The following is a 13,144-nucleotide window of genomic DNA, read 5'->3' on the forward strand; positions in this document are numbered from 1 at the left end:
ATACACACACACCCCCCTCCCCGGCCACAGAGCCCCCTGCCCCGCCCGGGGGTCCCCAGGTATGTGTGTCCCACCGGGTGGCCACCCCACATGGCCCCCCACCGTGGGTCCTCCCCTACAGCCCCGCCACGAGGCCGTGGGGCCCCCACGGCTGGCCGTCCCTTCCCCCCCCGCCAGGCGCGGAGTGGGTAGGCCCCGGACCAGGCCCTGGGCCACCCTACCGCCGCCCCTGGATAAAAGGGACGCAGCGCCTTTAAGGAGGGTCTTCTTTCCGTTCAGGTTTGTTTACATCTCCCTCCGCGCGGCTGCAGAGGACGCCGCACCAGCGCAGCCCCGGAATTCCTCCGCCATCCCCCTCGCCCGCCAGCCCCCCTCGCCCGCCAGCCTCGTCGCCCCCCCGGGGCCGCCCCCCCTCCTGGTCCGTTGCAGCCCTCGCGGCGGGGGACGACATTGCGGGCACGGGGGGCTGCAGCATACGCAGCACGGCCCGTATCCCGTAGGCCCCTCCGCGGCGCGGGGACTCTTTTCGGGTCGCCCCACGGGCTGGCCGCGGGGGGGGGGGGGCGGGGGCGCTGCCCTCGGCGCGGCCCTGAAGGTCGCGGGGGCGCGCGCGGCCCCGCGCATGGGAGCGCCCCTCCACGCATGGTACGGCCCGTCCCCGCCCCCGTCCCCCTCGGATTGGCGGCGCCTCGCTCGAGTGACGTCCGACCTGGCCAGTCGCGACCCGCCTCCCGCAGCGGCAAGGCGGCGGGTCCAGCGACGGTCCCGCCTCCCGAGCCCTCCGATTGGTCGCGGGGCGGCCCCTCCCGCGCTCGGAGAGCCGTTGCGGCGGCGGCGGGGGCGGGATGCTGCGGGGCCCGGCGTGCGGCGGGGCGGGGGCGGGCAGCGCGCGTGCGCGGGGCGGGGGCTGGACGCGCGCCGGTACATAAGGCGGGGGCGCGGGCGGGGAGCGGCAGTCGGGAGGCGGCGGCGGCAGCGGCGGGTGGGAGCGCGGGGTGGGGCGTGGCGGGGGGGGAGGTAGCGGCGGCGGCGCGTGCCATGCGCGCGGGGGGGCGGGCCCGGCGGCGTTAACCCCTCCGCGGCCGGCTGCGGTAAACGCCGGGGGCTTCGGCCCCGCGTCATGGCCCGGGCGGCCTGAGGAGGAGCGGTGGGAGGGGCGGCCCCATGCGCTGAGAGTAGCGCCTGTGCCCCGAGGGAGCGGAGCCCAGCGCCATGGCCGACGCGGCGCCCGCTGAGCCAGAACCGGAGCAGGAGCCCCAGTGCGAACCAGAGCCCCGCGGCGACCCCCCGCCGGAGCCCAAGCGCGGCGACGCGGCCGACGGCGAGACCGGGCGGCTGCCACCCCCCCGGGGCGGAGGAGGCGGCGGCGGGCGGCGCCGAGGGGCGGCCGGTGGCGGGCGGAGCGGCGCGTCCCGGCCTGGGCCCGCGGTTCCGGTCGTCGGTGGGTCGCACCGAGGAGTGGCCGGTGAAGAAGAAGCACCGCCGGCGGCCATCGAAGAAGAAGCGGCGCTGGAAGCCCTACTCGAAGCTGAGCTGGGAGGAGAAGCAGCAGTTCGACGAGCGGCAGAGCCTCCGCGCTTCCCGGCTGCGCGCCGAGATGTTCGCCAAGGGGCAGCCGGTGGCCCCCTACAACACCACGCAGTTCCTGATGGAGGACCACGACCAGGAGGAGCCCGACCTGAAGACGGGGCTGTACCCGCGTCGGGCGGCCGCAAAGTCGGACGACACGAGCGAGGAGGATTTCCTGGAGGAGGCGGCGGAGGAGGACGGGGGCAGCGACGGGATGGGGGGGGACGGCAGCGAGTTTCTGCAGCGGGACTTCTCGGAGACGTACGAGCGGTACCATGTGGAGAGCCTGCAGAACATGAGCAAGCAGGAGCTGGTGAAGGAGTACCTGGAGCTGGAGAAATGCCTCTCCCGCATGGAAGAGGAGAACAACCGGCTGAGGATGGAGAGCAAAAAACACGGGGGGGAAGCAGCGGAGATGGCCCGGGTGCGGCAGCTGGAGCTGGAGGTGGACAGGTTGCGAGCCGAGAACCTGCAGCTGTTGAAGGAGAAGGACCTGCCCGGGCAGGAGAAAGGCCCCTGCCAGCTGGGGGAGTGACACTGGGGCGGGGGGGCACGGGGGGGGCTTTTTACAGTGGTGGGGTGTAACATTCTATACATCTGTACAGAGACGCCGCGGACCCTTTTTAACGGGAATAAAGCGCAGCTGGGGAGCGGGGCTGGGCGCTGCCAGGGCCTCCCCCCCTTTTTTAGGTGGCTGTGATGGGGCAAGGGGGGGTTTGATGTATTGGTGATACTTGGTTTATTATTTTTTTTTTGTCTTAAAAAAAAATCCCCAGGAAAGCTGTAAATTGGCCAAAACTGACTATAAAAAAAACTACAGAGGTCTAATAAATTTAATTACTTGTAACTGTAATGGTTTTAGTGTGATTTCTAGAAAATATTCAGAATGGCATTCCAGCAGGGAATACATTTTGAATTATTTTCATGATGTTTTAACTGGTCTGTGCTGTTGTTACATTTCAGCTAGCTGTAATTCCCCTGCTTAACCATTTTTGTTACTCTTCCCCCCCCCCCCCCTTCCCCCCTCCTTTGATTCTAATCCTGCTCAATGAGCTGAAATAGTTAAAAATTACCTGGAGGAGGGTGACAGCTCTCAATATATTGTGTGGAATAGACGCTGCTTATACCTGGCTAATGTATTAGTTAGCTCAAGTGTAGCTGTTTGCCCAGAGGCTGCTGAAACTTCACTTGTTTCCTCCCAGGTGAGTAGGAACCCAGGTCAGTTAACTGAGATCTGGGCAAAAACTGCCTGAAAACATACTTTGAGGGGCAAAACCTTAAAAGTTTTGGAGCAGCTCAGGGAAAAGTTTTGGTAGTCAGCACTTGGTGTCTGAAATGGCTGACTAGGAGTGATCGGTGGAAGGCAAACGTGATGGCTCAACCTTTTGCTTCCCCGCTGCCGTACCTGAGAGGGGAAGGGAGAAAAAAGCAGAAGCTCCTGGCAGCTCTGTGGTCTAGTAAGGGTTTTTTTGGGGAAAACAGGTAAATTAAAGGGCAAATTAATGGAGCGGTCCAAGCCTCCTCTGGTTTGTGGTATCATCGAAGGCCATCAGGCTCAAGATTGAGAGGGTACATTAACGAGTGGAACCTGGAGAGCAGGGGGCAGCTCCCCCCAGGCTACAGCAGGGGAAAACCAGCCAGTTATTTAATAAATAAATAAATGGAGGGGGGGGGTCAGTTGTAGGGGAGGCGGAGACGAAGGTGTCCCCAGCGCTGCTGTGCTGTGCTCGCAGGCAGCACAGGTGGGTCTGGCTGTGGTCGGGGGGATTCAAGTGGCTGCAGCCAAGGGGCTCGGCTTCAAGGCTTGTGCCGGGTTAACGTGAGCCTGGCAAAACCCCGTGAGCTGCTCCGGGGCACTGGCTGGCATCAGTGGGGAGGGAAAAAGGAAACTATTCGAGGGCTACTTGCGCAAGAGCCCGGTAGCCACCCGCACTCCCTTCCCCTCTGCCATGACATCATCCGGCAGAGCCCGCGCCCGGTGCGGCTGCGGAGGGAGGCAGCGCCGCGCCGCCCCGAGCCGAGCCAGCCCGGCGGCAAGGCACGGTGAGAGGCAACGAGCTCAGGATCTCGCTGCCTGGGCAGAGCGGCTCCCAAGCCCGACTCCTCCTCGCTCATCCCAGGTATCTCTTTCCAGCGATTTGTTTCCCCCCCCCCCCCAAGCGACTCCCTTGAGACAGCTGTGCTGCCGTGACCTGCGTTCTCTTCTGGGGCACGACAGCCACAGGCGCAGCCGATGGCACCGACTCCGGCAGTGGGTGCTGCACTTCCCGACTATCATGACATGTAGTTCTTAGCACCTGGTTAATGTGAAAAACTTAACGCAAATAAGTATTATTAGTCAAATGTGGCACGATGGCTGTTACCCAGTTTAGCACAACCACAGGGTTTGCCCTCCCAACTACTTACCCCAAATTTGTCACGTTCAACTCCTAGGAATAAATCTTTTGAGTTATCTCAACAAATGCTTTTAACAAATAGAAAAGCAAAACAAACCCTAAAAGCCCTGTAACGATCAACTCTTCCACCTGTTCTTGACTCCGCCAACTTTTCCTACTTTATTCCGTGCTCTGTTTTAATGAAAATGAGGCTTCATACGAACCAGGTTACCCCTGATGCTGCTTCAGGTGTTTCAGAACGGCATGTCTCCTCACAAGGCCTCATTCCAGCTCCCGTGTCCAAACCTCCTGGCAGACACCGGCTGACAGCATTCGGGGACCTTTGAAACTTCTGAGTGGATCAGTAACGGATGGGGAGCTCGTCTGTGCTTCGCCTGCCCTGCCAAGGGGAGAGCTTGCCCTCCTGAGCCTCCCCGTGAGCGCTGGAGCTGGACTTGGAGCCGGTCTGGCGGAGATGAGCTCACTGCAGCTCAGCTGTTCAAGAGGAACAAATAAAAATCTTGGAGCTCACCGGAGATAAATGCGCACTTTATCACAGCACTGGCTGTGATGTGGTATCAAAAGGCTGCAATTAGTCCCTCCTGACAAGAACGCAGCGCGCCGTCTTAACTAGTTGAGGGCAATACCTCCCTGGAGGGCAAGACAGCCGTGCCTGCCAAACCTTTGAAGCACATCCTTTCCCTCGTTGCCACCGCTTTGGTCTTTCTCAGGTTATTTGAGCCAACTGGCCTTTATTCTGGCTCCTCTGGCAAGCCCAGGAACGCCGCTGGCATGGCAGCACCCCTCCGATCTCCCCGAACGGGCTGTGCCTTGGCACGGAGCCCGTGGTGGCAGGACTCTGCCTGTTGGAGCTCGACGGCTTGCTGTCGCTCCGCCGGCTGCGGCAGGACGACACCACCACCGCCAGCTTTGTGGCAATTGGCCTCGGAAACGTGAGGCATCGAGATCCCCTTGGTTAAAGGGCTTTCACAGTTCCTCCCGCTTGCTGGGGAAAGGCCCATTTTTGTCCCGGGGAGAGGCAGAAATTACTGCACTAATGCAAAAGAAAAGGGGACTAAAACATCCCACCTGCAGTTACAGCCATTCTTCTTCAAGGCAGAGGCCAAGCACGGTTCCCTGAAAACACTGCATGCTGCAAAAAAATAAAAAAAGAGGAAGTAGTCCATCTTAACAGCTCCTTAATGCTGCACCCTTGGTGTGAAGTGAAACCTGAATCCTGCCCCTCAACTCTGCGGGCTGAAGGGAGCTCTGAAGGAGCGCGCAGCCTGCCATCCTTTCCTCACCGGCTGGAGAGGTTTCAGAGCGGGCTGCCGGTACCCACCAGCACAGCAGTTCGGCCCTGAAGTCCATTCCACCCGGCCTGTTGGCATTCCAGGCTTTATACAGCAGGGACGTGGTGCTGACAAGAACGCTGTTGTCCCGCCTGCCAGTTAACTTGCGCTAACTGCATTTCATTTTGTTACCTTTACATTCTGAGGATATACTTACACAGCTCTTCACCATATCCTGGCCTGCAAGGTAAGTGGCATTTTGTTAAAAAAGGAGGAGGATCTGTGGCACAGTAAGCCCTGCACACGGAAGAGGTTTTATAGCACTTGCTGCTGAGGCCGTTGCTGAAAAGCTGGCAGGTTTTGGTTCATCTGCAACATACCAAACCCTGGCTGTTAGGGTCAGGCCTTTAATGTTCGCTCCCTTCCTGCTCCCACCCTACAAAAAAACCCCCTCCAACAACCCCAGTAGGTGCAAGGCATGCAGCCTGAACTAAGCGTAACCCCAATTAGTTTGGCAAAACCAACTTGAAATTAGATCTTCAGCTGTCATGCACATTTGAGAGACGCATAACAATAAACCACCCAGCTTTGGAAATGCAGCAGTTCATAAAACGATGAAGCTTTGGAGTTCAGAACCTAATAAAGCAACACGGGGGTCAAAAATGGTCAGCAGTGTCATAACAACAAAGCACCTTCTTCAAAAAAAGAACACCAAGTGCACAGATGCAAAGTAATACGTTTTTTTAACTGGAAGAGTGCACATTTGACAGCATAATCTGCACTTACATCAGAAGCTTCAAAAATCTCACTGTTTTACATCTAAACCAAGTCACATTAATACCAGGGGATGAGCTGGCATTATCTGCCTTTCACAGAGGGAAGAAAATGTGGCAGAGTCACTTGCTTAAAGAAACCCAGCCTGCAACACAACCAGGAACTCAACCCAGACTCACCGGCTGCGCCAAACCTCACCACTCATCTGGGAACCGAGCGCAGAGGCTGCTGTCAGCTCCAAAACTCCCCAGCGCCAAGTACTTAGCAATAATAAAAATAAAAGGGTGTTTTTTTTTTTTAAAAAAAAAAAAAAACAACAAACCAAACCAGGCCTTTTTTGACTTTGCACAGGAAAAAAACCCAAAACACCCAAACCCAGTTATTTCCACAGCCCTCGTTGCCACCAGCCAGAGGAGCGGCATTTATAACTCAAAGACAAGGTTCACTCCAGTTTATTATCAGCTTGAAAAGTTACCCCCTCGGCCCCAGCAACACGCCAACGCTTTTGTTTTTAAGTCTCTCCAAGCACCACAGTGGTATTTGCTGCCTCGGTTAGACAGCAGCAGGCAAGGGGAGGCCATATTAACTGCGATCCACTGGATCTGGCCGGGGAGAACCCCCTCCAGGAATCTAGATGTGGTTTGGCTTAAATGTGTGAAACAAAGGATTAAATTTGAGGGATTATTTTTTTTTTTCCCCGTCACAGTGTATTAAAAGAGTATTACGCGATGGCACGGCAGACAAGCAGCTTTCGGCCCTCCAGTAAACATGTTTGACCCTCACTCGAATTTCACTTTCAATATAAAACTACGCGGTTCTTCCCCACTTTGCTCCTAACGGGGGTCAGTCAGAGACGCGCCGCACAGGGAGCTCGGGTTGCGGCTGCCAAGCAATATCCAAATACGCTTTAACGCGGGTTTTGGTAAAAATTAAAAATACGCCCCCAGCCCAGCATCACAGGTGAGTGGAGCCACGACGTGCAGCCCGCGGAGGCCGAGGCGGGCGGGCCGAGCCTCCCCCCCGCCGCACCACGCACTCGGACCGCGGGAGGAGCCGCGGCAGCCCCGGGCGAGGCCCCGGCGCCGGTCCGAGCCTCTGCCGGCTCCGGACGAGGCGCTGCGGGCAGGGGATGCCCCCCCCGCCCCGTACCCCCGAGTCCCGCCGGAGGAGCAGCCGGGCGGGCGCGGCGCCGCCCCCCACCTCAGGGCCGGCGGGGAGCCCCGCGCTCGGCTCCCGGGGAAAGGGAGGCCCGGCCGGGCCGGACCGCCCCGCGCTCCCGGCTCGGCGCCGCGGAGAAGTCCCCCCGCCGCTCTCCGGTCGCTCCCCAGCCCCGCCGCGCCGCGCACCCCCGCCTCCGCGGCAGGCAGCGAGGCCCGAAGCCGGCCTCCACACACACAAAATGGCGGCCAGAGCGCCCCCACCGCCCGCTCGGCCGCCATAGCCGGCGCCTCAGCCCTGCCGCTCCTCCACCAATCAGATGCCGCCCTGCCTCTGCTTGACGGCTTGGCGAAGCCAATAGCAACGAGAGTCGTAGAGGAAGAGGAGGGACGCGCTCCTGCCGCGGGGTCTCATGGGAGATGTAGTCTAGTGCGGCGGCGGGGCGGCGCGGACGAGGCCGCCGCGGACTCGCTGTCCCTTGATGCGCAGCGCCCCGGCAGCGCCTCATCCGGGGCCGCCCTGGGGCCGGGCCCGGGGGCCGAGGGGCACCCGGTCGGTACTGATACCCCCCGCCGGCTCCGGTCGGTATTGAGCCCCCCGCCGGCCCTGACGTCTTGGCGTGCCGCAGGGACCGGGCGCTGCGGGTCCTCGCCGGGCTCCCCGAGCCCCTCGGCGGGGGCAGCGCCTCGGTTGGGCGGTCAGGGCCCGTCGGCCTCCGGGCCGGGCCGGAGATGCTGAAATGCGGCCCTAGGCGCTGCGCGACCCGGCGGGGGCTCTGGGGACCGAGGCCTCGCCCAGGCGGGCGGGGGGCGGCGGCTGCGGGAAGATGCCCGGCTCGCCGCGGGGGACCCGGGCTCGGAGGGAGGGTGCCCGACTCTAGGCCCGGCCTGCTTCAGCCGGCTGGCGCTTAACCCTTTGGTGCCTCTCTCCTGCCCCAGGGCCGTTCCGCGATGGCAGCGAGCAGACGGCGCTCCCCGTGAGGAACGTGGCCCCTCCAGCCGCACGGCGAGAGCGCAGCGCTCTCGGGACGTGGCTGTTCTCGCCCCGAATTGCCTCTCCCCTGATCCAGCTCTGCCACCTCCTCCCAGGGTGAGCCCAGGCTCCATCTTGGATCTGAAGGAGAAGAGCGACCCAAAGAGCACAGTCGATGAGCTTTTACAAATGGCTCACTCGAATTTTTTCCAAAGCCTCCGTTCTTGCCTCTGGCACGTGTAACGCTCCTCGCAGGCGGCCTCGATGGCGGAGCTGTGAGTGCTGCGGGTGGGGCGTTCAGTCTGCAAGTATGTAAGGGAATAATGTGTATTTGGGGGATCAGGATGCATAAAAGGCAAAAGTAAGCAATAAATTTTGCATAAAGGTAAAAAAATAATAATAAAGGACTCTCCATATGAAGCCAGGCGCCTTGGACTTTCCTCTCTTGGAGGAAAGTGTGGGGCAGGCAGGGCCCAGGCCGTGTCCTGGTGTGATTTTGGGAAGAACGATGCAGGGAATCAGTCTGTGCAGCCACTCAGAGCTTTTTGAATCAGGTTCTTCTGTTACGAAAAGACAAAAAAGTTTTTTTTTCTGGGCTGGTAAACCCCAAAATCACATACTCACCCCGCCATATCTGTGATTTTATTGAGAATGGGGGCTAATTGTGCTGAATGGTTTCTGGCTGGGGGGTTGGTGTTGGAAATGGCCTGGCTGTTCCTGAATGGGAAAGGGGATGGGGCGGTGTAAAATGGGCCAAATCTTGGGATTTGGGTGGGGAGGAAGGAGACTGTCCTCTCCCTCTGACTGTCACAGTGTGACCCTGCTGTAGATCCGGGGGGGTGGGGCAGGGGCAGTGGAGGACAGAGACCCAGAGGGCTGTGAGGGAGCTGGTGACTTTGGTGACACGTCCTGGGGAGGGAGCTCTCTGGCATCACCCCTGGCGTGGGACCAGGTGCCCCCAGCCCCTTGGGATCCCTCCTGTCCCCGACAGGCACTGTGCCAGCGAGGCAGTGTCAGGCTGTGCTGGAGGCGCAGGCAAGGCTGTCAGCCAGCGAGAGGCCTGGGTGTGCTTAGGTCTGCAGTGGTGGCAGTGGCAAGGGCTGACACGGTGCCAGGGAGTAGGCAGGGCCCTGCCACACCTCCTTGCCTCCTCTGGAGGGTTTTGTCCCTGTCCCTTCCCTGTCTGGGAGATGTTGGGATCTCCATGGGGCAGAGCCATGCTCTCTGGGATGCTCCTCAGACAGTCATTGCTTCTTACACCCCCTTGGCACACTCTGAGCTCACAGTGAGTGGTTGAATGCACTCTTCGTGCCAGCCCATGCCTACAAGCTGGAGGACCACCCTTTTTGGTTTTTTTTTTTCTGTCAGGAGTGAGGTTTCAGTAGCTATAACACCAGCAACTCAAGGACACAACAGTCCCCAACTAGTGCCAATGGCGTTTGTCTCCCTGCATGTCCCATTTCCCAGCTTTTCGTGCCTTTGGAGGGTCAGAGCCCAACAACAGCCCCCTCGCTCACAGTTGTCCATGCCATGGACCCCCCTCCGCCTGCTCCTGCTGTTGCCCAAAGCAGCATGCAAGGCGGGGACAGGGACACCAAGGGGTTTGCAGGAGCAGGGGAACAGCCTGGCGTGTTGATAACCCACACCTGCTGCAGAGTTGAACTTATCTTTCAGCCTGTAGCCATCTTGGCACAGCTGAGCCACACGTGCACGTGTGCTGAGTCAGCCAGCGCTCGGCTCCAGCCCCTTGGTCACTCTGTACACTGTGCATCTAATGGCAGGAGTGATGGCAAAGCTCTCTGAGGTCACCATGTGTGATCATTTTTTGGCCCGTAGGGTTGCTGTAGGGATCTGGAGGCAATCCTGCTCCCCAGGCTGCTCCATGAAAACGCCGTCAGTCCCGTCCCTGAGCTGCATCACTTTCCCTGGACTGGAGGAACAGGTTCAAGGTCCCAGCGGTGCTGGGGCTCAAGGCTGCGCAGAGGAACTGGAGAATCTAGCAGCCAACCCCACACAGGGACAGGCTGATCCCCAAGCAGCTGGTGCTGGAGGTTTTTTGTGTTTTATAGCTCTGGGTTGATTTTTTTCCCCCATGTATTTGGGTCGTTTCCAGCGATGTTTTAGCCTCCTCAGCCCAGTGTGTCCGGCTGAGCATGACCAGCCAGGTCTGGGGGCAGCCATCGCCCTGTCTGCCACCCATGGGTCCTCCCGCTTTTCGTGGCACCCAAAAGCCTGGGTGTCGTGATCCTTTCCGCACCTCTCAGGAATATTTTGGGGGCACTGGGTGTTGTTTCTATAACCCTGATCTTGCAGAACCGGCCTCCTGCAGGGTGGCAGACCCAGCTGGGTTTGCCCCCAGCCTCTGGGCAGGCTTTGCAGGGAAAGAAATGCTGTGGGGCTGGATTTAAACTGGTGACATGGCAATATGTCCCCTTCCAGAGCAATTTTGGGTCTGACTTGCAGTCAGAGAGGGATTTATCATGGGATGGTGCTGCCTCGGATGAAGCAGGGTGGCTGCTAGGCTGGATGGGGCAGGGAGCTGCTTGTTGGGACCAGCCTGAGCTTGAGCAAAGCCTTTAGTGGCTGGGGTGGAGCGAAGGGAGCCTAGTCCTGGTGACTCAACTGTGCCCAGCCGCCAGTCCAGCGCCAGCCACCCCCAGTGAGCCCCTCCTGGCACTGGCACAGGTGAACGGAGCTGTGGGCAAGTGCTGCAGCTGGGGAGCCGGCGGCGTGGCCAGGATGCGCTGTGCCCACACTGCCTGCCCTGCCCTGCCTCCACGCTGCTGTTGGGAGCCCTGGGCTGCCCTCGTGTCCCCCAGCACTGTCCCCAGGGCACCCAAAAGCCCAGCCTGGAACCCTGCTGTCACCTTGTGCGCTTTGCTTTGCTCTGTTTCTCTCTTCAGGCTGAAGCTGATGTGAAACCTCCCTCGGCATCGGCACGGGGTTCCCGTCTGCTTCCACCCAGTGCCCAGCACCTGCCGCCCACCACTCAGCACCCACCACTCACCATCCCAGCTCCCAGCGTCCAGCTCTCCAGCTCCCCAGCACATGGCTCCCAGCATCCCAGCACTCCCAGCACCCATCTCCCCAGCTGCCAGTGCTCCCAGCACCCATCTCCCAGCATTCCAGCATCCTGCTCCCAGCATCCCAGTGCTCCCAGCACCCATCTCCCAGCATTCCAGCACCCCAGCATCCCAACAGTCCCAGCACCCATCGCCAGTGCTCCCAGCGCTCCTAGCACTCCCAGCACCCATCTCCCAGCATCCCAGCGCTCCCTGCACTCCCAGTACCCATCTCCCAGCATCCCAGCGCTCCCAGCGCTCCCAGTACAAACCTGCTCCCCCCCGGCCCGAGCGCCGCGGGGCCCCAGAGCCGGTCCTGCGCGCCCCCGCCTGGCCCCGCCCCCAGCGCGTGCGCAGCCGGCCCCGCCCACAAGCTGCACACCCCCTGCCCCGTGTCCCCCAATGTCCCCAAGTCCCTCGGTGTCCCCGTGTACACTGAGTTCTACCCACATCCCCTGTGTGCCCCCCCACGTCCCCTGTGTGCCCTCCCCGGCCCTCTGTCCCCCCGGTGTCCCCGGACCCTCCCACGTCCCCGTGGCTTCCACGTGCCCCTGTCCCTGGTGTCCCACATGTTCCTCCCGTCTCCTGTGTCCCCTGTGTCTTCTGCATCCCCCCCAACTGCCCTCCATGACCCCTGTGGTTCCCATGTCCTCCCCCCATCCCTGATGTCCCCTGCCTCTCCTGTGTCCCCTCCGTGTTCTCCTCACATCCTCTGAGTGCCCCCTGCGTCCCCAGGTCCCCTGTGTCCCTCATGCCCTCCATGTCCCCCCAGGTCCCCTGTGCCCCTCCTCTGCCCTTCCGCCATGTCCCCATGCCCTACATACACCCATGTCCTCTGTATCACCACGTCACCCATGTCCCCACACGCCTGGTCCTGCTGCACACGCCAAGTGTTGCACCCCCAGATGACGGGGAGCAGGGACAGTGTCCCCCTGGGGTCATCAAGCCCATTCCTCAGGCACAATGGGATCATGGATGGACAGACGCCCAGATCCAGGACCCCCACAGGGTGACTGCCACCCCCACCAAGCCATGCTGTCACCCAGTGCCAAGGACCACTGGCTGAGCCCCGCAGTGACACCATTTATTGTAGGGGCTACAAAACAGCAGAGGCAGCTACATCTGCCCAGGGCCCTGCACAGAGGGGGCCCGACTCAGCCCAGAGGCTGAGGGGCTGCACTAGGGGGGTGGGGTGAGGCAGGGGGGTCCATGAGGCACCCCATGGAGAGGGTTTGGGTTGGGGGACGTCACTTGGAAATCCCATCTCAGCTTTGCTGGAGACTCCTCCGGGCAGATGGGGACAACTTGATCACCCAAGTGGGAACCTAGGGGTGCCGGGGTGCGAGTGCTAATGATTATTTAATTAATTAATACAATTAATAATTATAAGGCACAAGAAGATGATGTCTACGGTGCGTCATGTGCTGCTGGACATTTTGGCAGGCCACCTTCCCACACCCGAAAGCAAAGGTGCCAGCAAGAGCCAGGGGTCAGCTGCGCTAAATGAAGCGTTGTCAGTAACGAGTTCACTTTGAAGGTTTGAAAATACTGAAGGATGGATGGGTGGATGGATCCACCCATCCGTCCCGGACTGGCTCATTTACCTTGCTCCTTAAAATCCTGCCAGCTGTTGATCTTAAACTTCTGGGGATGCTCCAGTAGATGAGATTGAGGGGAATTTTGATTTAGAGTTTGAAAATTAAACGCTGTCCTTACCCGGGCTCAGAGGAGGCTGAGCCAGGCTCTGCTCCCATGGGAATTCAAGGCTGGGAGCAGGATTAATACTGGTGCTGTGTGACGGAGGGGCAGAGCTGGGAACAGTTGTGCTGTCCCAGACCTGTGCTTTGCTCCGAGCTGTTCGTTATCCTCATCGAATGCTGGGAAAAAAATACATCTATGCCTGTTGGTGGCAAGAAATCAAGTCTGGATGGTGCCCGGCATG

The 13,144-nt window shown here is 60.1% G+C and overlaps 1 protein-coding gene and 2 long non-coding RNA genes across 4 annotated transcripts; 2 read left to right on the forward strand and 1 right to left on the reverse strand.

The window, feature by feature from the left end:
- The first annotated feature begins 1,005 nt into the window (after positions 1–1,005).
- On the forward strand, positions 1,006–2,416 carry HEXIM1 (HEXIM P-TEFb complex subunit 1). Its single transcript, XM_040617701.1, is given in 2 exon segments — positions 1,006–1,349; positions 1,351–2,416. Coding segments are annotated over 2 exon segments (891 nt in total). The 5' UTR covers positions 1,006–1,212; the 3' UTR covers positions 2,105–2,416.
- Positions 2,417–2,657: 241 nt separating this feature from the next.
- Positions 2,658–7,485, reverse strand: LOC121099088. 2 transcript variants are annotated; one of them, XR_005831415.1, is made up of 4 exons: positions 7,211–7,485; positions 5,287–5,476; positions 5,034–5,097; positions 2,658–4,439 (listed from the first exon to the last, which is right to left on the reverse strand). It is a non-coding gene; the product is annotated as an uncharacterized LOC121099088 (long non-coding RNA). The 2 variants fall into 2 exon arrangements; XR_005831414.1 differs by lacking the exon at positions 7,211–7,485 and having other exon boundaries at positions 5,287–7,135.
- Positions 7,486–7,596: 111 nt separating this feature from the next.
- Positions 7,597–8,564, forward strand: LOC121098907. Its single transcript, XR_005831369.1, has 2 exons — positions 7,597–7,749; positions 8,107–8,564. It is a non-coding gene; the product is annotated as an uncharacterized LOC121098907 (long non-coding RNA).
- The last annotated feature ends 4,580 nt before the right edge of the window (positions 8,565–13,144 follow it).

This window comes from Falco naumanni, chromosome 18 (assembly GCF_017639655.2).
Source record: "Falco naumanni isolate bFalNau1 chromosome 18, bFalNau1.pat, whole genome shotgun sequence".
Lineage (NCBI taxonomy): Eukaryota > Metazoa > Chordata > Aves > Falconiformes > Falconidae > Falco > Falco naumanni.